Here is a 21,702-nt window from a genome sequence, read left to right on the forward strand (position 1 = left end):
CTCCCCTTTCCCCTACCCTGGCCAAATACTCAACAGAATCAGCGAACCTTCACTTGGTTCTAGGTATCTCCCTTTGCTTCTAGTTCCCCTTAGGTCCATGGTTCTATGTGTTTCCCCTGGTTCTCAGTTCCTTTCTCTCCTTTCCCTCCCTCTTCTCGCACATTTAGTACTGGCCTGGGAAAGCAAGGCTCTGAATTGGTCTATTAGAGGCACTCCTCCCCCTTCCCCGCATACATTTTCATTGTCACAGGCACCAAACACAGGACCCCCCCTCCTAGTCCTCAAACTGGAGGTGGGAGAGGTAGGAGAAAGAGCTCCAACTCCTCCCAATCACTAGGCCTTCCTCTGGGATGTAGTCTCTGGAACCTACAAAGTGCCACTCTGCGCCACTGTACAGCAGGAATGTGCCAAGGCTGCCAGCAACTGGCAGGGGTCCCCTTCACTCAAGCCCAGCTGTGCTGGCACAGCCCCTAGGCCCGACCTTGGGGGAGAGCAGGGAGACTCCCCTCCCTGAACAATCGTCTTGCCTCCCTCTCCTTGATGCCCCTCTTCTCCCCTAAAATACAAAGATAATACACAGAACAGCTTCAGGTTTGCAAAGCATTTTACATACGTGATCTTGTTGAAGCCTCACAACAGCCCTGTGAGGTGGGTACTAGAGGGACACATTCCCCCCATTTTGCAGAGGAAGAAATGAGGCCTAAGTGACTTGGGAGGCTGAGAGATGATGGTGTCTAGCGCGGGTGCTAGCCAGGAGGCTGTGGATCAGGTGGCACCCAAGCGAGGCAACAGGCAGGTCCTCAAGGAGAGCTACTTTCTTAGCTCAAGAGTCTGGCTCCCTGATGGGACTAGGGTCATCCCCGCACAAACTAAGGGATGGAGAGGGGAAGCAAGGTGCTGAGCTTTGGGTGGAAATACAGGGTAACAACAGAGAGGAGGGTTGCGGAGAGGATATACAAACGCACCCCTCCATTCAAAAACCTTCATACACTTCCATCCCCAACTACTGGGCTTTCTTTGCCTCGCAGGGTGCCTGGCTAGAAAGCCCAAGACGTGTTTTGCTGAGTTTGACTGAATCCCCATGAACGTGCCCACACTCACATCTATACTCAGGCACACACTCACACCCCGTTTTTCCCTGAGAAGCAAGAGAATGCGCCAGTCTGACAATGAGCCAAATAGTGGCTGGGTTTCTCTGGCTCTTTGCCTGGCTGGGGGATGGAGATGGGCCTGGGGCCCCGCAAGGGGACAGTGGTGACTCCTCCTGAGTGTGTGGACAAAGCAAAGGCCTGCTTCTTCTAGGCGCACTCTCTGGGTCCTCTGTGCCTCTCCTGGGGGGGTGAGACCAGGAGCCCCAGCCTGGGTATGCCAGATAGCTAGCATCCATCGCCACCTAGTGGGGCCATGGGGGAGGGCATCTGTTGGAAAAAAAAAAAAGAGGGAAAGCCCCCTCCTCATTTCCCATCAGAGCAGAGGAAGTGGATGTGGGGAAGCCCACTGAGAACGGAGGTGGAGCAGGCATTTTGAGGGGTAGAAGGAAGCTCCCCTTGAGCACCTGGCTAGGTGCACATTCACCGTCTTCCAATTTCTGTAGGTCACTGGGGGAGTGTTCCATCCGCTCGTCAGGCTCAGCCACTAACCCCACTCAATGTCTGAAGAACGGAGGTGGGGCGAGGGAACGAGAAACAGCTCAAGTCCAACAGCACTTTGAAGGCAGCTAGAGGGCAACGGAGTGGAGGAAGGGGCAGAGTCCTGGAGTCACTTCTCCACCCCTGACCAGAGTCCAAGTTTAAGGAGTAAAGGGGAAAAAAATCACACTACCCCATGGGTTGTAGCTTCCAATGTCCAGGGCTGAGGCTGGGCAAAGTAGAACTGTCCTCCACCCCTTCAATCCATCTTTAGTGGGACTGGGATGTCCTTGAGAAGGTAGAGACTGTCGTCCATCAGGAAACTGTGGAAATGAAAGAAGGAAAGGCAGTGGTACCTGGGCCCCCAACCCCACCTACCCTTCTGCCTGGGGTAGAAAAAAGAGGACTGAGGTCCTCCTTATTAGCCCAGGAAGAAAAGACGGGGTCCTCTAGAAAGTGGGAGGTGGGGAGTGGCTGACATCATGAACCTCTAAGGATGGAACTGAAAGACCTCTTCCATCCTCCAACTTGGGCAAGGTGAGGAGAGTGGCTGAAAGGGCAAGTCCAGCTGAGTATAAATGGTGGTCAGTGTCTTCTCTGGGAGGCGGAGTCAGTCGGTACATGAGAGATACAAATGGGAAGTGGGCTAAGGGGGCACCCACGGGGCTGAGTGGCTAAGCATAGGAGCCTAACAAAAGCAGATGGGCATATCTCCTGTGGGGGGTAAGTATGGGGGGTAAGTATGGGGCATGAGTTTGGGAGAGGGGGGAGATAGGCATGGTGAATACCAACCTGAAGAAGAGGAAGTGAATGGGAATGGTGCTGATATGCCAGATGGCATGCGCATCCAAGACCCAGAAGATGGGGGGGAAGTCCAGCAGCTCGAGGAAAGCCAGCCCCTGCAGCAGAAGCATCACCACAGCGCACTTCCACACGTGAGGCAGCCGAGGCTGGTTCCAAAGACACCAGCCCAGCCACCACACCAGATTTACCAAGCCTGGGGGAAGGAGGACCACAGGGGAACGGTGAGGGTGTCTAGCAGCCCTTCGCCCTTCCTGGACTTCTTCTGGGACTCTGGCCCCAGGGCCTCCAATCCCAGCTCCCCTGATTTTCCTGGGTGACTTCCTTTTCTAGCCAAACCTCTTTGCGGATCCCCTTTGTTCTATACCCCATTCCTCTCCTCTCCTGTCCCATGATCATTATCCCCCCCACAACACACACACACACACACTGCTGCTCAGAACACCCCCCACAACTTCCACCAGGCCTACTCTTTGTCTTCTTTTTAAATCCACCTTATCAATCACATCCCCAGGAGTACAACCCTCTCCTCGCCCCACTTCAATGGGTCTCTGCCACTGCCACTGAGGCCCGACTGGTTATTTCTATGGGGTGGAAGAACATAATTCAAACTAGGGTCTTGCTCCGTTTCTCTAGACTCTTCCTATGCCACTACTACCTCTCTTATCCCAACAGCCCACTTCCTTCCACATGGTTTCCCACTTCACCCTCAGCCCAGCCTCACCCATAGCGACGTTGGCCACCATGTTGTAGCCGTAGTCGAAGTGCACGAGGCTCAGGTAGGAGATGTGGGCAGCTAGCAGCAGCAGCAGGAACCCCCCGAAGGCACTGGCCACAGCTGGGCGCTGTAGCCCCAGAGTCCTGTGACACCCCCCACCGCCACCACCAAAGAGCCACTCAGATCCAGTCATCCATTTTCCTGGAGGCCACTGGACTGAGTGCCACTGGTGCCTCTGACACAGAAAAAAAGCCAAAAAAGGGGGCCTCACACCCATTCCCCCAGTGCCTGCTCTACCATCCTTTCCCCTGTATCCATTCAATGATGACAATCTTGATGTAAAATGAAGGGAGGGCACAGAAAATGGGGTGGGGATGCCAGAGAGCTTGCCGAATGAACCAACTCAGGGAAGAGGGTGAGTGGAGAATCACGAGAAGCTTTTTTCAGCATTTTACCTGTACCCATCTGAACTCACTCCCAGACCAGCTGGGTGGGCCTTACTGGTGGTAGAGGGGGGCACTCACCTCACACAGCACAGATAGATGGAATGTAAAATCACCGTGGAGGCACAGAAGTAGTCCATTTTCTGGGGGATGGGTCAAGATGAGTGAGAGTTTATACCTGCTTCCCTCAATGGTGAGAGGGTAGAATTGGAGGGGGGAGGAGAGCAGGCAGGCAAGATTCTGAAGAAAGTGGATGTGTTTTTCCCAGTCAGCTGGAGAATGAACCCCACTCCCCTAACCCAGAGCAGGAAACACATGCGGACATGAGAATGTAAGCTTGGGACAGGGGGACAGAAGAGCTTGGGAAGGATGCCCAGCTCCAGCCCCTACCTTGGCACCTCAGGCTCCCTTGGCACAAGAAGGGTACTCACCTCAGTGAGGCTTGTGTCCCTTGTGTGAAAGACTGTGGACCAAAACCAGGCATTGAGCGAGACCTGAGGATTGGAGTAAGTGCAGTGGGCAGGGGATTAGAGCTGGTCCTGGCTAATGGAAGAGCCTCTGGGGGTCTCCAGCCTAGCCTCCCACTGTTCACGTGGTGTTTCCGGCAGTCTCTGTCTTACCGGCCTCCTCACCTCCACACACAACCTCCTATTCTGGCTTTTAGTTCTATAGCCTCACATTTAAAAAAAATGTTTTTAATTGATAGCCTTTGTTTTATATCACTTTCATTTCAGAGTCCTCCCCCTCCCCCACCCAGTGAGCTATCCCTACAAAAAAAGGGGGGCAGTAGGGAGGGAGAGAAGACAGTTCAAGAGAAGTGCCATCCCCCAAGTCTGACAGTATGAGTAATGTTCCACACTCAGAGACTCTCATCCCTGCACAGAAAGGAGGAGGGAGGGGGCCTCTTCTTATCTCCTTGTACTCAGCTCTCAGTTTCAGGTTTTGGGGGTGGGGGATTGTTCTTTTCATTTACATTATTGTATATTCCATCTGCCCACAACCTTCTATTCCAAACATTTAGCTTTTCATTTCCTGGCCTAGGGAAAGTTAGTTGTTTTCCAAATGGCTGAGGAAAACTCGGAACCAATTCTTGGACCTACTAGAGAAATCCCTTGCCCCAAATCGTGGTTCTTTTCCATCATCTTCTCCCCTAGCCAGGGCCGTACCAGCGCAGCTCTGGCATGGTCCTTCGCAGGCCTGGGAACCTGTTTCTTCAGGACTGCCAAGTTACCCAATCTCTAAGACAACAGCCCCCAGGGGCCACACCTCCTCCCTGGCAGTGGTCGATGACAGCTCCCTCCACCCAAAGATAACAGTTTAGGGGGAGACGGGTGACCTCAGCTTCTGGGCTGGGGGTGAGAAGCCGGATCCTGGGGTGGAGTTTGTTTTTTGGGTTTTTTTTGGAGGGGGGCAGCCAGCTTGGGGTGTGTCAGGCTTTAAGATCAAGCTGATCCCACCACAAAAGATACTGAAGAGCCCAACCAGGCTCGGCCAGCCCAACCTGATATACCAGAGCCCGGGCTGGAGACCATAGGGAGGAGTGAAGGGGCACTGACAAAAGAGAGCAGAGGGCTGACTGGGGGAGGGGGGAAGACGAGGATGGTTTCTGTGCCTTTGGATAGAAAATTAATTACATGGAACTAGATGCTAAACATCATGCAAATGAGACCCTGATTATTTTACAGTTAACAGTACAGAATTACTTTATAAGGAGACAACAGTGGAAAAGTAGGACCTTGGGTTGGGGAGGGGACACACAAAAATCAGGCTGGAAAGGAAAGTGAGTGGGGCCCGAGAATACCCTAGAGGTGGGGAGAGGGGACACGCCTGGGGAAAAGGCAGATGGCCTAAACTGAAACAGAAAAGACACAAGTTAGGGTGAGGAGAGAGAAAGGGGTGATAAGAGTTATTTCACATAAGAAATGGCAGAAAGGATGAAGGACAGACAAGAGGACACAGAGTTGGACTGTGGGAATTTGGGTGGCCTTGGAGTGGGAAACACAGAGACATGCTGATGGAGTGGGAGTGGGGAGACCTCCCCAAAGCCAGCCAGGCATGGCCCTGCGATGCCAAGTTACTGAGGTCATGTCTAAGGGGGCTCAAGACAACATGCTACGACATGATGAGTGCTAGATGTTGGACTGTATCCCTAGTGCCTGGCACAGAGCAGGCACTTAATAAATGCTTGTTGACCAATAGACAGGACCTGAGGGAGGTCGTTTCCGGCCTCAGCTATTGTCCTGGGTGACTTTGGGCAGGTAGAACACTTGGCCTCTCGGGTCTCGTTTTTCCAGAAGGGATGGACTAGATGGTTCTAAAAGTTCCCTTTAGCTCAGATCTTCAATGACTCTAAGTCACTATTTCTCCCCGACCACAGCATAGATCCCTATCATTCCCCGGGCCACCAGAGAACATATCTCATGCCCCCTTCCTCCCAGGTTCATTTTCTCTTTCCTCCACCCCAGCCCGCCTCTTCTGGGATGGTTAGGAAAAGGGGACAAAGTTCTATCAGTGAGGATTTTGATGACATCTTGTCTGGAACTAGGTGGGCAACTGAGGAGACTGATCAGATTCCGGGGGTGGGGGGTAGGTGGAGTTACTAGATGACAGGTGACTGGGGCTGGGCCTTGAGGGTTGAAGGAAGAGCAGGGACACTGAAAGTCAGGTAGGGCAGGTTTCCCAAAGCAGACGAGGTGTAATTTGGAAGGAGAACAGAGGACCTGGTGCCAATGATGCTTGAGAGCCAAGAAGGGAGCCAGCCAGCAGGGATTGGGCTGGCAGTCACCCAGCTGCCTAGTTAACCACTACAGGAAAGGCGAGGTGTGAAATGGGCTGAGTTAAGTAGTAGTTGAGAATGAAGAAGAAGCCTGTCTTCTCCTCTAGTTTGGACTTAGGATCCCCCGGGGTGAAATGTTCACCTTGGGGAACAGTGCAGGAAGGGTAAGAGCCGGAGAGAATGCCTCTCCTAGCCCCACTCCTCTTCCTATGTTCCTCTCATTTACAACGACCTGCTACTCTGCTGTGCCTCACTGTGCCTGTCTGAAAAGCCACCTCTCTACTGGTGGGAGGACTGGTCTGGATTTTTCCTCTTCTGACTCCAACTTACTGGCTTACTGGGGCCCCTTCCCAGGTCAGTAACAAGACCAATGAGCTGGTCTTGGGGTACAAAGACACTAAGGTTCAAGTCCTACCTCTGCCTATGTCACTTGGACTCTCTGAGCCTCAATTTCCCCAACCCTACAGGCTTGTAGTCTAACCCCCTCATTTTACAGATGAGAAACTGAGACCCTCAGAGGTGAAGTTAATGCCTAGAGGCAGGCTATGTACCACAATGCCTCTCCCTATCCACACCCACTCATTTTTGTTTCTGAGTCCCCATCACCAAGCACCACTGTGGGTACAGAGTGGGGGCTTCACAAATGCTGGCTGAATTGCATTCAATAATCTGAAAGCACTGCTGAACTGGGAACTTCCAGGATGACCTTAGCTCTTCCTACCTACTCAGCAGAAGAATCCTGTTCCCTTCCTGTTGCCTGGGGCATCAGAAGTCGAATCCCAGGCTAGCTCCTCTTCACTGGTGTAGCCTGGACACCCACTAAGAGGCAGGCTGAGGGGCAGGATTGGGCACACGGGCCATTGCTGCTTTCCTGGCTCCTCTCAGGTGCCAAGGCCCCAGGGCCCACTGCCCTCTAGTGGGAAACACTCCCCTGTTCCTGCCTCGGGAGGAGGAGATGCTCATGTTCTGGATGGATTCTTACCATGAGTAAGGTTCCCTTCTTATGAAGAAGTGACAAGAGCAGTGGCCTGGGCATCTAAAGACCTGGGTTCTAGTCCTGACTCTGCCACAGACTCATTCTGACCTTGGACAAGTCATGCCACCTCTGGCTGGTTCCACTTAAGCTGTAAAATGGACTAGACTAGATGCTCTCTAAGATCTTTTCAGCTCTAAAAATTCTCCAGGGCTGTAACTCTAGCTCATGTCTGGGTGACCAAGAGGCCTCCCGGAGCCCAGCATTTGGGTAGTTAAGGGTGTGAGACCAAACATTCGCACCCTCCCCCTCCCTAACACCCCACCCCCACCCCTAGTCTGGGAGAAACAGATTCTATTTCACTTTGCTTGGAGAGTCGTCAGGGAGGGGGTCTTGGGCTAGTTTCCCCTTCAGGGCAGGGAGGGGCAGCAAAGAGAGGCCAAGTGAGAGTCCCAAAGCCCCCGTCCAAACTAAAGCTCCTACATTACCAGCCCTGCCCCACCCCTAACTTGAGGTGGGGGGTGAGAAGGGGGGGGTCAGGAGTGGGGGCTGGGGATGAGGGGACCCTGTCAATAAGACAGCACTGCTGGAGGAGATCAAATTACAGGGGGCCCAGCAGGCGCCAACAGTTCTGCATAAACACCATGGAGAAGGGACCTCAGAGCCAGCAACATCAAGGGGTACTGAGCTACAGGGTAACAGGGAGGGCAGCACAGGGGTGGGCAGGCTGTTTCAGTCATCTGCAAACTAAGACCATTAAGGGAAAAAAATAGAATAATGAAATAAACTGCTGGGTGAAAATCGTGCTCAATGCCATCTAGAATTGTGAAACCCTGGTGTTAAGACCTAGTGCTCAGGATTGTCACCAACACTCCCTTCGAGACAAGCAGATCTTTAAATAGCTCTGTGCCTGGGAAGCGGGGAGAGTCAGAATGTTAAATATGAAGGCTGCTGTCATCCGGAATGCCTTCCTCCAAGAGGCCACTGCATCTCACCCCCTGATCTGGCAGAGGGGAGGGGAGAGGAGGCGAGGGGAGAGGAGGAGAGGGGACGGAGAGGTCACGCCTCCCACACAGGACAGCTGGGAAGTCCTTTCTGAAGTCTAGCCTCTATCCTTCCTGTTGAACCCTCAGCCCATCACTGCCTCTGGTTCTTGTCCCGGCAGACAAAACGAGTCCTCTGCAGATCCATTCCGAGAAGGTCCTTAAGTCTTCACTTTAACTTTCTTTTTTCCAGGCTAAATAAAAGGGAGGATTGTATTGGCCAATAGAAAAGAAGGCAGGGAAGGTGAAGGCAGTACTATGCCTCTGGGCCCCTTTCTCGGTCTCCCGGCTCCAAAACAGGGCAGGGATGCCTGCCATGCCTGGCCTTGGTCCCTGGGGACAGAGGGAGTTCCCAATCCCACCAGACCAAAAAGCAGCTCTGTCTGAGTTATGAATGACCTACTGCTGCCCAGCTCTGTGCCTAAGGGTGTAGATTTACCCAGCCCCAAGAACAAGGAGATAACAACATAGGAGTTGCCATCTTTCCAAGACAGGATGTCCTGCAGCCCTGGTGGGTAGATTCTGCAGCAGAGGAGACCAAGGTTCACTAAAGACTGGTAATACAGGATTCTAGAGTCTAGAAGACAACTGAATTCCTTTGTACTAAACTTCCCAGTCGCCCCTTAAGTCAGTAACCCCCTGGTCCTTCCAGAAGTCCCAGCCCACAAATAAATCTGTTCAGATGACACTCAACACTGTTTATTCAGTGTTCCCTTATTCTTCCAGAAACCAACCAAAGGCCTAAAGACCAAGATAAAAATGGAAGGTGAATTATGAAACCCATTTAAATTACAGCTCTCTCTGGGTTCTATGGGTTCCAGTCCTAGAAATCTGCATAAAGCATCTAGCAAATTGAGACGAGCCAATTTGAAGGCTGTGGCCCTGTTGAACAGAGGCACCACTTTTCTGTCTCATCATCCCTGGAGAGCCTGGGGTCATCACCAAGAAGTCAGGGTTCATTCTCCTGGAAGGCCTGGTCCCTCTAAAAAAGAGAATGTTCAAGGTCAGGAAGCGAAATATCTGAGTCTCGGCAGAGGGGGCATCCCAACACGTTAAAGCCAGGAGGAAAGCCTCAACAATTTCCAGGTAACCATCTGGAATACTTAGTCACTGGCCTCCCTGAAGACAAGGACCCCAGGAGTCCCTTCTTATCCTATGATTCATGTGGAAAAGAACTGGGTTGAGAGAACTCAAGCAGGAATGCTTTGTTCTCCTGTGACAAGTGAAGGTGTGAGAAGCTAAGACAGAACCCAGGCAGAAACATAATGAGGTGTATGTACATAGACAGACATGCAGCCTCTCTAAGAGGACCTGAAAGCAGGGAAGGAGCAGAGAAGGGTACAGATGAAGCCCTTCTGCAAGGTTTCATCTACCAGCCCTCTTTCTCCACCCCACCCCCACTGTTGGCCATCAATCTAACAGAGAAGTTATAATGTCCTAACCTATATCAATCTCCTTATATCCTGGGAGAAAAGGCTTCCCTCATTTTCCTGATTATCATTCAAAACTCGGTCTGGATTTCTTAGTTGCTATCAGCCCTTTGCCCTGGTGGGATTAAGAACTCTCTAATCCCAGGCACCCTGCTGGACACAGTGGGCCTGGAGAACCTCTCTGCTCAGTCCCAGAGCCAGGAAAACAAGGAAGGGGTATGGAAGAGACAGGGAGATTTGGTCTTTGTTCTGTTGTGGCTAGGGTGCCGGGCCTGGAGTCAGGAAGACCTGGGTTGGAATCCTGCCTCAGACACTTAGTAGCTGGGTGACCCTGGGCAAATCACTTAATATCTCTGATCCTCAGTTTCCTCATCTGTTAAATGAGGATAAAGATGGCACCTACTCACAGGATTACTGAAGGGATCAGATCTGATCATTTAACATGCTTTGGAAAATTCAAAGTGTATAAACGTGAGCTCTTATTATTCTTATCCTATTTCTCTTTCCATTGGCTCCATCCTATTTTACTTCACATATGGTCAGACCTCTCTCTTTTCCTTGACTCTTCCACCACTTGCAGTTCCTATCCCATCTGCCCTCCCCTTCAACAAACTTCAAAACGTTTGACTGCAGTCGTTTAATTCAACAAGCATCTACAGAGTGCCTACTATGTACAAGGCACCAGCCACCCTTTTTTCAACCCCTTGCTGTCTGGCTTTTGTTCCCACGGCTCCCCTGACTACTGGTTTTTGGTTTGTTTTTTTTTTTCCCAAATCTAATTGTCTTTAAAGTCCTCATTCTTGGGGAGTGGGGAGGGGAGAGAGAAAAAAATTTTGGAACTCAAAATCTTAAAAAAGTGAATGTTGAAAAAAAATAAGAAAAAAAAGGAAAAAGGGAAAAAAATAAAGTCCCCATTCCTTCTGACCCCCTGACAGCACTTAATACTGTTACCCATCTCCACCTACAGTCTGTCCTGGCTCCCTTGTTTCCGAGACATCGTAGGCATCCATTAAGTGGACCCTCCTCTCCCCAGTGGCTTCTCTTCTTCTTCAGAAGACTTCAGGAAGGTGGTTCTCCCAGATTCTGCCCTGGGCTCTCTCTCCCTCTTGGCAGTGTCACCCACTCCCACAGCTTGAATTATCATCTCTCTTCAGGTGACTTTCAAATGCAGCCCCCCAGCTCTGCACCACTTTCTCAGGCTCTAGGCCCACATCTTCAACTACACATGGGCTATTATCATCTGGCTGTCTCATCCGTACCTCAAATTCAATATATCAAAAAGCAAGCTTTTTAACCTTAAAACTTGCCATCCCTTCAGACCTCACACTGTCAGTAGGGTTATAATTCGCCATGTTTGACACCTTGGTCCTTCTTCTGATGGCTCCTCTCATGCCAATCATCAAGCCCCATTAATTCTTTGTCAATAACGGCTCTTGTATGTGTATTCTCCTCTCTCTTCCCACTGCTACCATCTTAATACAGACCTTTGCAACTACCCATCTAGATCACTGCAACCACTTAACTTTCTCTCTCTACTCAGTGTCCTTTCCAATTCATCCCGCATCTCGCCTCCAGAAGAATCTGCCCTGTGCATTGACCTGTCCATGTCATTCCTCCACTCAAAACCTTGCAATGGCTCCAGACTGATTACTGAGAAAAATTCAGAATCTGGAGCCTGGCACGTAGTAGGCACTGTAGCGAATACATTCAGTGCCCGACTCCAGACCTCCCAGCACCTGGCATCCCTGCTTCCTCGGGTTTCCAGACTTATCTTGCTCTATACCCCCCAGGCACTCTGTGCTTCAGCCAAAAGAATCAATCAATTAAATGCCTACTATGTTCCAGGCTCTGAGATACAAAGATAAAAAGCAAAACTGCCAATGCCCTCAAGAAACTTACATGCTGTTGGGGAAAACAATGCATACACACAAAAATAAATGCAAAATATTACATCAGATAAACAGAAAACAATTTGGGGGGATGGGGAGACACAAGCAACTGGAAGGATCAGGAAAGACCTCATGTAGGAGGAAGTGGCATTTGTGCTGTTTTGAAGGAAGCCAGGGATTCTGAAAAGCGGATGGGGGGAGAGGAGAGAATTCCAGCCACAGGATACAGCCCGGGCATATGCATGGCAATAGGATATAGAAAGTTGTACATAAGATTTAGATAGCACATAGACCAGTCTGGCTAAAATAGTGAATATGTTAAAGGGAGTAATATATAATAAATCTGGAAAGGTTGCCTACAATAAGACAATGAAGGAATTTACATACCAAATAGGAGTTTATATTTCATCTTAAAGAAAACAGGTGATTGCTAAAGTTTTTTGAACAAGGGAGTGACACGGTCAGACCTGTGCTTTTGGAATGTCACTTTGGCAGCTGTGTGGAGGAAACCTGGAGGAAGGAGACCAGTGAGGAAGAAGGTGAGCTAACAGTCCTGGTGGTGAGAGCCTAAAATAGAGAAGTGACCACATGAATGGAGAGAAGAAAAAAGATATTAGAGGGTGTGCAGAAAGAAAGAACAAGATTTGGCAGCTATGGCTGTGGGGGAGGAGGGTGCGAGAGAGAGAATGAAGACTCAAAAATGGGCCACAGGTTGTGATTCTGAGTGCTTCCGAGGATGGCAGTGACCTAGAAAAGGCGAGGGATGGGTTGAAGGTGAGGGAAAGATAATGTCTGGGGCAGGTTGAGTTTAAGATGCCTAAAGGACATCTGGTGGGAGATATCTGGGAAGAAGTTGGTAATGTGGGACTACAGAACTTAGGAAATATTAGGACTGTACAATAATACACAGAGCCTGGTTAGACTACATGTCACCTCCCACCTCTCCTCACAGGATTCTCTGTGCTTGGAATGCCTTCTCCCCTCTGCCTGCTGACACTACAGGTCTTTGTGGGACTATGGCTTCATAACCTTCCCCCCCACCCTGGGCCTTACAGACCATTTTGCTTTTACCCTCTTATAATAAGAGTGTGAGAAGTGACCGGCATTCAGGGGTTTATAGTTCTCAGAAAGACGTGTGTCTCCTCCCAGCCCTGAGAGAGATTATGGACTAGAAAGATGTTGGGTAAATTGAATTTTGAAAAAAGAAACACAAAATCTTTGAGAGAATAAGACAGACAGGATTCCTTGTCCTTCTGAACCACAAATCCTAGAATGCCAATTCTCAAGCCCCTATGTATTATTTTGTATTACAGTATTTTTTAATGGGTTTCATCTCTCTTACATGTCAATACCATGAGGGCAAGAAGCCTGTTCTATCTAAACTTTGTACATTTTCCCAGTATCTAGCAATCAGGACTTGTACACAATAGGGAGGGTGACTGGACCAATGATTTCATTAATACAGTATAGGGAACTCCTTCAATCAATGCAGGCTAGAACCTTCTCTGTAACTTATAATCCCAGATTCTAAGTATTGGATGGGTAAATGACTTAACCAGGGCCACACAGCTAGTATGTGTCAGAGGTGGAACCTGAACCCAGGTTGTCCCAACCCTGAGGCCAGCTCTTAGTCCACTATGTCATGCTTTCCTGGCACCGAAGGCAATTCAACAAGCAATTACTAAGGTCCTCCTAGGTGCTCTGTATTGTGCCTTGAATCCGCAACAACAAAGTCCTTGCTGACAAGGAGCTAACATCCTGCTGGAACAATAAGACATTTAGACAGAGTAACACGTAGTAAAATTTGAGGAGGGAGAGTGTACTAAGTAGGGAGATCAGGGAAGGCTTCCAGGAGGATGTTGCCCAAGTTCATTAAGCCTTGTAGGAAGCTGAAAATTCTAAGAAGTGGAGTGAAGAAAGAATACATTCCAGGCATGCAAGACAGCCGGCTCGGAGGCAGAGACAAGAGGCAGGGGATGGAATTCACAGAGGGGTAAGGAGGCTAGGATGTAGCGATGTTAGAAGGTGTAGGGGAGAGTAAGCCTGGAAAGTGAGGCTGGAGACAAACTTTGCAGGGAGGGCTTTAAAAGTGTCCATCTCCTCCCCCTCCTTCCAAACTGCCACCCTCATCTTCTCGCCTCCATCCTAGCAAGCTTTTCCTAATCAACCCTACCTTCCTTTCACTAGGTATCAGTCCTCTAGGGGCTCAGATTCATTTGCAATTGTTTGGACCTACAAAAAAGTGTTTCTGTTCTATTCAATCAAGGTGAATTTTTTGGTGTTTTTTTTTGCATATTTGCATTAGTTGGTATTTCCTCCCATCTAGAAAATGGGCTCCTCCACAGCAGGAGCTGAGTCTCCTTTCTTCAGCGTTCTTTGGGGCGTCTGGAACTCCAGCCTGCAAAGGCTTTCCCTACTGTCTCCAACACCCTCAAGCCCACCCCCAATGCTGCTGCTGCCTGCCAGGAGTTCTCTGTTCCTCTCTGAGGAATCAAGCCCCAGGGTGGATTAGTGCCCAGTTACCTACCCAGGCAAAGGCCACACAGGTGTGGTACATAGGGGAGGAAGCTGGGACAGAGGTTCGATACCGGCTGAGCATGACCAGGTTGGCTAAACCATTGAGGAAGGAGGCCACGGCCGAGGCTGGTTCTTGGAAGAAAAGGAACCGAGAGAAGGGCCACTGAAAAGGAAGAAGCGGCTCAGAGTCGTGCATCACCTGGGTGCCACAACATACATCCACTGCTCTAGGTAACAGCTTCTGCAATCATCGGGAAAGCAGGAGGCCTCTCTTCTACGTTTCTGCCTCTCTTACTCGGCCTCAGTCCTGAACACTCATACGTTCTCTCGCAGTGGTTTGGGCCTGGTTTGTAGAGGAGAAACCTGCAATGTTGCTTTGCACCTACAAACAGGCCTGGGCGTTCTACTCGATTAATTTGCATCACAGACAAGTATACATCTGTGGGTATTTCTTCCCACTTGGAAAGTTCCATAGGGTATGGGGTGGGAGGATAAAACGTCTGACCAAATTCACAGCTTCAGTCCCTGCTCTTTCCTGTGAGCTGTACAAGATCCTGTCTGGAGCTGCAGACTGTTCCCCTTGGAACACCAGGGGTGAGCAATGGAAAGAATAGGGATTGACAGCCAGGAGAGCTGTGTTCCCATCTGAGCTCTTCCAGTTATTAGCTGTGTGAGCCTGGGCCAGTCACCTGGCTCACAGTCCCTTCCTGTGTCTCCATTTCCCTAGAGATCCATACTGTACTGTATCTGTAAAATGGGCCTCACATTACAGCGTCTGCCTGGCTACCTCAAGTGGTTTTACTGAGGATCAAATGAAAGTTTATGTCAGTGAGACCATTTTGGAAGCTATTTCACATTTATCAAATTATCATTAACATAAACGTTTATTATCACCAGTCATGATGATGACCCACCTCCACTGCTGGAGAAATAATTCAAAGCATGATGGCAAGTTGAGAAAGTCATGTTTACTTATGATGTCTTTTTCTTATTATTAAAAAAAAAACAACAACCTCTCTGCCTGAAAGATCTGTGTTCCTAAAGCACTAATGAGCCTCATGCCCAGCTCACCCATATGATCTCCCCAGGTCTGGGACAGGACACAGAGTTCCCACTGGATCATCAGAAATAAGAGCAAGGTCAAACAGAAATACTGCCTAAGGCCCACTTCCTGGCATGGCAGCCTCCTAGACTATGCTGCTCCATCCCATTCTCCAACTCCTACCACCCTCCCCTGGCTCACCAGAAGGCTCCCTGCCCCCCCAAAATATACCCATCACCATCCTTTCTTCCGACTCACCTTTCCATGAAACTGAGGAACTTTGTAACCTTCTCGGAGGTAGAGGCCCACGGTGACCCACATGCATTCATACTTACAGTCATCCTTGCAGGTCCAGCCTGAAAAAGACAAAAAGTTTCTTAGCAACCCCAACCCTACTCTCTGTCTTAAAAAATCAGGATGAGGACTCAGAGAAATTTCACTTGCAGATCAGTGAGAAGTAAAATGGAACTAAACACTCTGGCCTCTATCCCTATGGAAGAAGGAGGAGTTAACACCTACGAGAAGGATATTGAAAGCAGGGTTTACTGGGCAGAATCAATTGGGTAAATACAGAGATTTTCTGATTCTCTAAAGGAGATGAAACTCATCTGAGCAGAGGTCTTCCCCACCCAACCTATCACCCATCTCCTCCTAACTTTGTTTTCATTTCATGCAGGAGAGAAGGCCTTGATGCAGGACGTTCTCCTCCACCCCCTCCCCCGCTTTTGTCTCTTTACCTCCACAGGGAAGATTTCCCTTGTTCTGTAATGTGAATGGAGAAAAACTAGGTCATCTCCCTATCTCCCAATATGGCTCAAAACTCCTGGCTCCCACACACTGCAGGGAGTAAGTATCACAGAGCTCTGTATGTGCATATGTGGTCCATCTGGGGGCAAAGAGAGCTAACAATGGTGGGAAGGGCCTTGTGTTGGGAGTTAGGGGATATGGGCTCTAGTCTTGGATACTTCTAACTGGCTGTGTGACCCTGGGGAAGTAAGTTCACGCCTCTGCGTCATCATTTCCCCATCTGTAAAATGAAGTTGATTAGATGGTCCCCAGTGCAATGAGATTTTAGAATTTTAGCTCGGGACCAGAGGTGGCCTGAATTCCTTAGCCCCACCCTAGCCCCAACCACCACTTAACTTAATCCAACTAAATTCAGCATTTTCAAAATGACAGCTATGTGAAAGCACAGAGGCACTGAGATGACAAAGATGAAAAACAAAGAAGTCCCCTTAGTTAATCTGTTGACAATCTAAATAGGGCAATTGTGAATAACGCACACAAATGCCCAGTATACAAGGCAGAATAGGGCAAGGATGAGGAAAGGCCTAGAAAAATGCTAAGAGAAATCTGGAAAAGGAGAGATCAAGTTCAGCAGGGGTGGGCCAGGAAGGCTCTGTGGAGGAGGTGGTACCTGAACTGGGCCTAGAAAGAAGTTGAAGGCAGAGATATGGAAGACAGCCTACTCCTATAAGAATATATAAGGCAAGACTAGGGACCAGGTGGCTAGGATGCAGGGTTCCTGAAGGGGTGTAAAATGAAAATCAAATAAAACTGAAAAGGCAAGATACACCAGATTCTGAGGGCTTTCAATGTTAAACTCCTAGTCTGCATTTTAGGTGACAGGTAATAGAAGGCCAGCAAAGAATCTGAGGAAGGAGCATGAGAGAGCTTTATACTGAGAAGATTAGTTTGGTAACCACGTAAAGTTTAGATTGCAAAGGAGAGAGGTTGTTTGGAAGTCCAGGTTAAGAGGTGATAAGGACCTGAACTGGTCCATTTCACCTTCACAAAACCCAAATCCGGTCTCAGATCAAACACTTGACACTTACTAGCTGCGTGACCCTGGGCAAGTCACTTAACCCCAATTGCCTAAAAAAGAAAAAAAAAGAATTTCTCCTCACCTTCACAAAACGTCTTCTCATCTCATCTCTACACGTCTTCAGTACGCCCCCTTCTCTCCTCTGACACTGCCACCACTCTAAGGTGAGGCCTCATCCCCTCACACCGGAGATTACCTGAACCACCTGCTGGTGGGGCTGCCTATCTCAAGGCTCTCCCTCCATCAATCCACCCTCCATTCAGCTACTAACTCAATTTTCCTAAAGCACAGGTCCGATCACATCACCCCTCTATTCAATAAAAGTCCTGTTTGTTGAGCCCTTCATAACCTAGTGCCCCAGCCCTCTCTTGTTGTGTTACACCTTACCCCTCCCCCCACTTTCCCCATGGGCTCTTCTATTCAGCCACACTGGCTTCTTTCTTGTTCCAAGCACAAGATTCTCCAGGCACCTCCTCTGGCTGTCCCCTGTGCCTGGGATGCTCTCCGTCCTCATCTCTGCCTCTTGATTTCCCTGGCTTTTTTCAAGTCACAACTAATCCCACCTTCTACAGGAAACCTCTCCTAATCTCCCCTAATTCCAGCGCCCTCCCTCTCTTGATTACCTTCTATTTATGCTTGTTTGTACAGAGTTGTTTGTATGTTGTATGCAAGCTCCTCAAGATTAGGGGCTGTCTTTGGTGTTTCTTTGTACCTTTAGTACTTAGAACAGGGCCTAGCACATAGTAGGCACTTAACAAGTGTTTACTGACTGACTCAAGAAAGGAAGCAGCAATGAGAGCACAGAAGTTGGCATGGATACAACAATATGCCGGAGATAGAATAGGTTGGCACCACCCCAGTTCTCAGAAGGCTCCCCACTAAGCAAGTAGTTGGATATGGAGTATGATGGAAAGGAAAGAGTCAAAAATGCTTCCAGGTTTTGAGCCCAAGTGGCTCAGAGAAGGACTGTGCCATCAGCAGAAAAAAGGAAGCCAGAAGTAGAATCAAATGATCACAGATTGGAGCTGGAAAGACCCTTGGAGGCCTCTATTCCAATATTCTCATCGTGCAGGTGAGAAACCATAGCCCAAAGAGGTCATACCTTGTTTAAAAGCAGAGCTAGAGCCCGAACAGGTGCCCTCTAATTTTACTTTATTTCAAACCCAGTGCCCTCTCTCTCCACTGTACTATACTGCAGCTTTTTTGGGGAAGATGAATTTAGTTTGGGATAGTTGAGCTGGAGGTGTGGGTGTGATATCCAGGTGGAGAAATCCAGCAGGCAGATGGAAATTCAAGATTGTGGCTCAGGGGAGAGATTAGAGCTGGAGATCTATATTTTGGAGTCATCTGCAAGAGGTGATAATTGAAACCATGGGAATGGATGAGATCACCACAGGAGACATTCTACTGAAAGAAGACGTTTGAGAGCAGGACCCTAGAAGACATTTAGAGGGCAGGAAGAGGAAGATGAATCAGCAAAAGAGGCAGAGAAGGAGTAATCAGAGAAGAGGAGAATCAGGTCTAACAGTGTCACTGAAGACAAAATAGAGGAGAATAACAGAAGGAAGAGGTTAACAGTGCTCCTAAACTGCAGAATGTCAAGGAGAGTGAGAACAGAAAAGAGGCAGCTAATAGTCATGAAGAGTTCACTGGTGATTCTGAGATTCTGAACAGTTTTAGGGGGTCACAGGATCCATAAAGCCAGAGCTCTTCTGAAACTCTGTCCCCAGTGCCCTCCCCATTGCCAGATCCAGTGGCCCATTCACTGTGCTCATCCTTTTGGGCATTTCTTCAGCATCTGACACTGCTGACCAGGCCCTCTTCTTCCTTGGTATCTGGAACACTAAGTTTTCTGGGTTCTTCTGATTCCTCTTTAATAACTTTTTCTTAGTCTCCACTGGTTCTTTTTTTTTCTTTTAAAAATGTTTTCTTGATGTGTGTGTATATATACATATATACACATACATATATATGTACACACACATCCATATATATACACATACACATACATATGCATACATACATAAACACACTATTGTTCAGTTGTTTCAGTCATGTCTGACTCTTAGTGACCCCCTTTGGGGTTTTCTTGGCAAAGATATTGAAGTGGTTTGTCATTTCTTTCTGCAGCTCTTTTTACAGATGAGGAAATTGAGGCAAACAGGGTGAAATGACCTGCCCAGGTGACACTTTGAGTAAGTGTCTGAGGCCAGATCTTAACTCTAGTCTTTCTGATTCCAGGCCTGGCATTCTATCCAGTGTGTGTGTATTTCCCTGGGGCTCACCTGTTTTTCTCCCTGCTCAGAACCCTAGTGTCGAGTCAACAAGCATTTATTAAGGACTAACTGTGTCCCAGGCATTGTGCTAAGTGCTGAGAGAGTATAAAGGCAAAAATAAGCCCTGCTCTCAAGGACCCCATAGTTTAATAGAGAAGACAACATGTAAACAGCTATGTACAAACAAGCTACATACAGCATAAATCAGAGGTGATCTGTGAGGGAAGGCACAAGCATTAACGGAATTGTGAAAGGCTTCTTGCAAAATGTGGGATTTTAGTTGAGATTTGAAGGAAGCCAAAGAAGACAGGAGGTAGAGATTAAGAGGAAAACATTTCAGATAAAGAAGACAGCCAATGAAAAGGCACACAGTTAGGAGATAAAGTCTTTTGCAAGAAGGCCGGATGTCACTGCATGGTAGAGCACGTGAAGGGAAGTTAAGGTAAAAGATGACTGGGAAAGTAGGAAGGAGCCAAGTTATAAAGGACTTTAAAAGCCAAACAGAGGATTTTTACATTTGATCTCAGTGGTAATAAGGAGCCACTAGAGTTTATTAAATAGGGGAGGTTACATGGTTAGACCACCATGTTAGGAAAATTACCTTGATGGCTGAGTAGAAGATGCACTGGAAGGAGGAGACTAAGGCAGGGAGGCCGATAAAGCTACTGTAGACCAGGCAAATCAATAGCCTAAGCAGGGAGTGATGAGGGTATGCACCAGGATAGTATAGTAGTGTTAAAGAGGATAAGGGTGCACATACTAGAGATATTTCAAAGGTAGAATCGACAGGATCTGGTAACAGATTCAAGGCTATTTTATAGATGAGAAGACCACCTTCAGCAAGAGACCCTTCCCACTACCCCCAGGGGACAACTTCTTAACCTCTAAAGGTTATCTTCCATCTACTTGGTATGTATCTTCTCCATATCTATTTACGTATATGTTATCACTACCATTAGAATGTAAGCTTCTTGAGGCCCCGGACTATTTTTCTTTTTACTAAATATATCCTCATGAAGGCCTACCAGGCACTTAATAAATATTTATTGGATTTACTGGATTAGGGATTGTTCTGGATTTTTCTTTGCAACATTGGCCTTATTGTGGTGCCTGGTCCATAGTAAGCAATGCTTGAGGACCAGAAGAGGGATGTTTCTTGGCCAAGGCTACCAAGCTAATTAGGATCAGAACCTAACTAGAAACTAAGTCTCCTGACAAGAGAACCCAGGCTCTTTTACACTGTACCCCTCTACCTCCGGGGAGTTTCTTCAGAGAATTCCATCCGTAACTCTCCATACCACATTCTGCCTGTTTGTGCATTATTACCTCTCTGAGGAATCGTTAGCTCCAGGTGGGCAAGGATAAACTCTGCATCTCCCCTGCACTGCATCACTCTGCACACAGGAACTTTAATCAATGTTTGTGCACTAGAACTAAACGGAACTGAAGAGAATCTAATAATAATGGCTAACATTTGTATAGAGACTTATATAAGCACAATTAGGTGCCAGTTTTACAATCATTATCTCATCTGATTCTCACAACAACTCTGAGAGGTAAATGCTCTTATTATGTTCATTTCACAGATGAGGAAACTGAGGCTGAGGGAGATTAGGTGACTTGCTGAGGGGTCATATAACCGGTTAAGTGTCTGAGGCCACATTTGAAGTCAGGTCTTCCTTCCTAACTCCAGGCCCAGCACTCTAACCACTGCGACCGACCCTTGCTTCTATCCCCAGGATTTGCCAGGCATGGAGGAGGGCAGAGGATCCAAGGCTGGGTGACCCAGGACCTCTGCGGTCAACACTGAGCTGTCACTCACCTCCCCAACCCTACCCGTGGGGAAACCAAGGCACAAATGCGGAAGAGGGGGAAGGGTGGGGACTACGAGGTGGGCGAGGGGCGTGGGCGTGGTCTGGCTGGTGGGCGGGGCCTCCAAAGGCGGGGCCTTCACGTGGGCGGGGCTTACCTGCCAGACTCATGTAGATTGGCTGGTGGGAGCGGAAGTGCTGCAGCCCGGCCCCGGAGCAGTTCCACTGGTCGCAGCGGAGGACGCAGTCTCGGTACACGGGCTCCCGGTCACCCTGGGAGGCGTCCGCTAGCGCTGCGGCTCCGGCCAGCAGGGCCAGCAGGGTAGTCCGCCCAGCCATCCTCGTAGCCTGGGCCCGTGGCCGCCTTCCTCACCTCCGCTTCCGGTGTCGCCGGAAGTGTTCTGTGTTCATGCTTTACCAAACCACACCCCTCCGCGCCTTACCCTTTCGCTCCCCCCAGCGTCCGTCGCGGCTGCTCGAGGGTTCCGAGACTCCTCGGGTCGCCTCCCGAACCTGGAGGAATGTTTGTC

General features: G+C 48.9%; 1 protein-coding gene across 4 annotated transcripts; it reads right to left on the reverse strand.

Moving 5' to 3' along the window:
* Window positions 1–586: 586 nt before the first annotated feature.
* PGAP3 (post-GPI attachment to proteins phospholipase 3) lies at window positions 587–21,588 on the reverse strand. Of its 4 annotated transcripts, XM_020997479.2 has the most exons (8): window positions 21,331–21,586; window positions 15,519–15,616; window positions 14,229–14,381; window positions 4,022–4,084; window positions 3,672–3,733; window positions 3,154–3,290; window positions 2,421–2,625; window positions 1,763–1,951 (listed from the first exon to the last, which is right to left on the reverse strand). In XM_020997479.2, exons 1-8 carry the CDS (start codon window positions 21,509–21,511, stop codon window positions 1,888–1,890), a joined length of 963 nt encoding a protein of 320 aa, XP_020853138.1. In that variant the 5' UTR covers window positions 21,512–21,586; the 3' UTR covers window positions 1,763–1,887. The 4 variants fall into 4 exon arrangements, with proteins under 4 accessions (XP_020853139.1, XP_020853138.1, XP_020853140.1 ...); XM_020997480.2 differs by lacking the exon at window positions 3,154–3,290 and having other exon boundaries at window positions 587–1,951; XM_020997481.2 differs by lacking the exon at window positions 14,229–14,381 and having other exon boundaries at window positions 21,331–21,587.
* Window positions 21,589–21,702: the final 114 nt, after the last annotated feature.

Source organism: Phascolarctos cinereus, unplaced genomic scaffold (assembly GCF_003287225.1).
Source record: "Phascolarctos cinereus isolate Bilbo 61053 unplaced genomic scaffold, phaCin_HiC Scaffold_5;HRSCAF=322, whole genome shotgun sequence".
In the NCBI taxonomy this organism is placed as follows: Eukaryota; Metazoa; Chordata; class Mammalia; order Diprotodontia; family Phascolarctidae; genus Phascolarctos; species Phascolarctos cinereus.

Bases quoted from the DNA above. Each gene is read 5' to 3' on its own strand.
- PGAP3 (XM_020997479.2), bottom strand. From the start codon at position 21,511: ATGGCTGGGCGGACTACCCTGCTGGCCCTGCTGGCCGGAGCCGCAGCG. The intron at 3,291-3,671 runs GTGAGTGCCCCC...GGGGTGTCACAG, and splicing joins ATCTATCTGTGCTGTGTGAG to GACTCTGGGGCTACAGCGCC. The intron at 1,952-2,420 runs GTTGGTATTCAC...TCATTTCCACAG, and splicing joins ATTCACTTCCTCTTCTTCAG to TTTCCTGATGGACGACAGTC.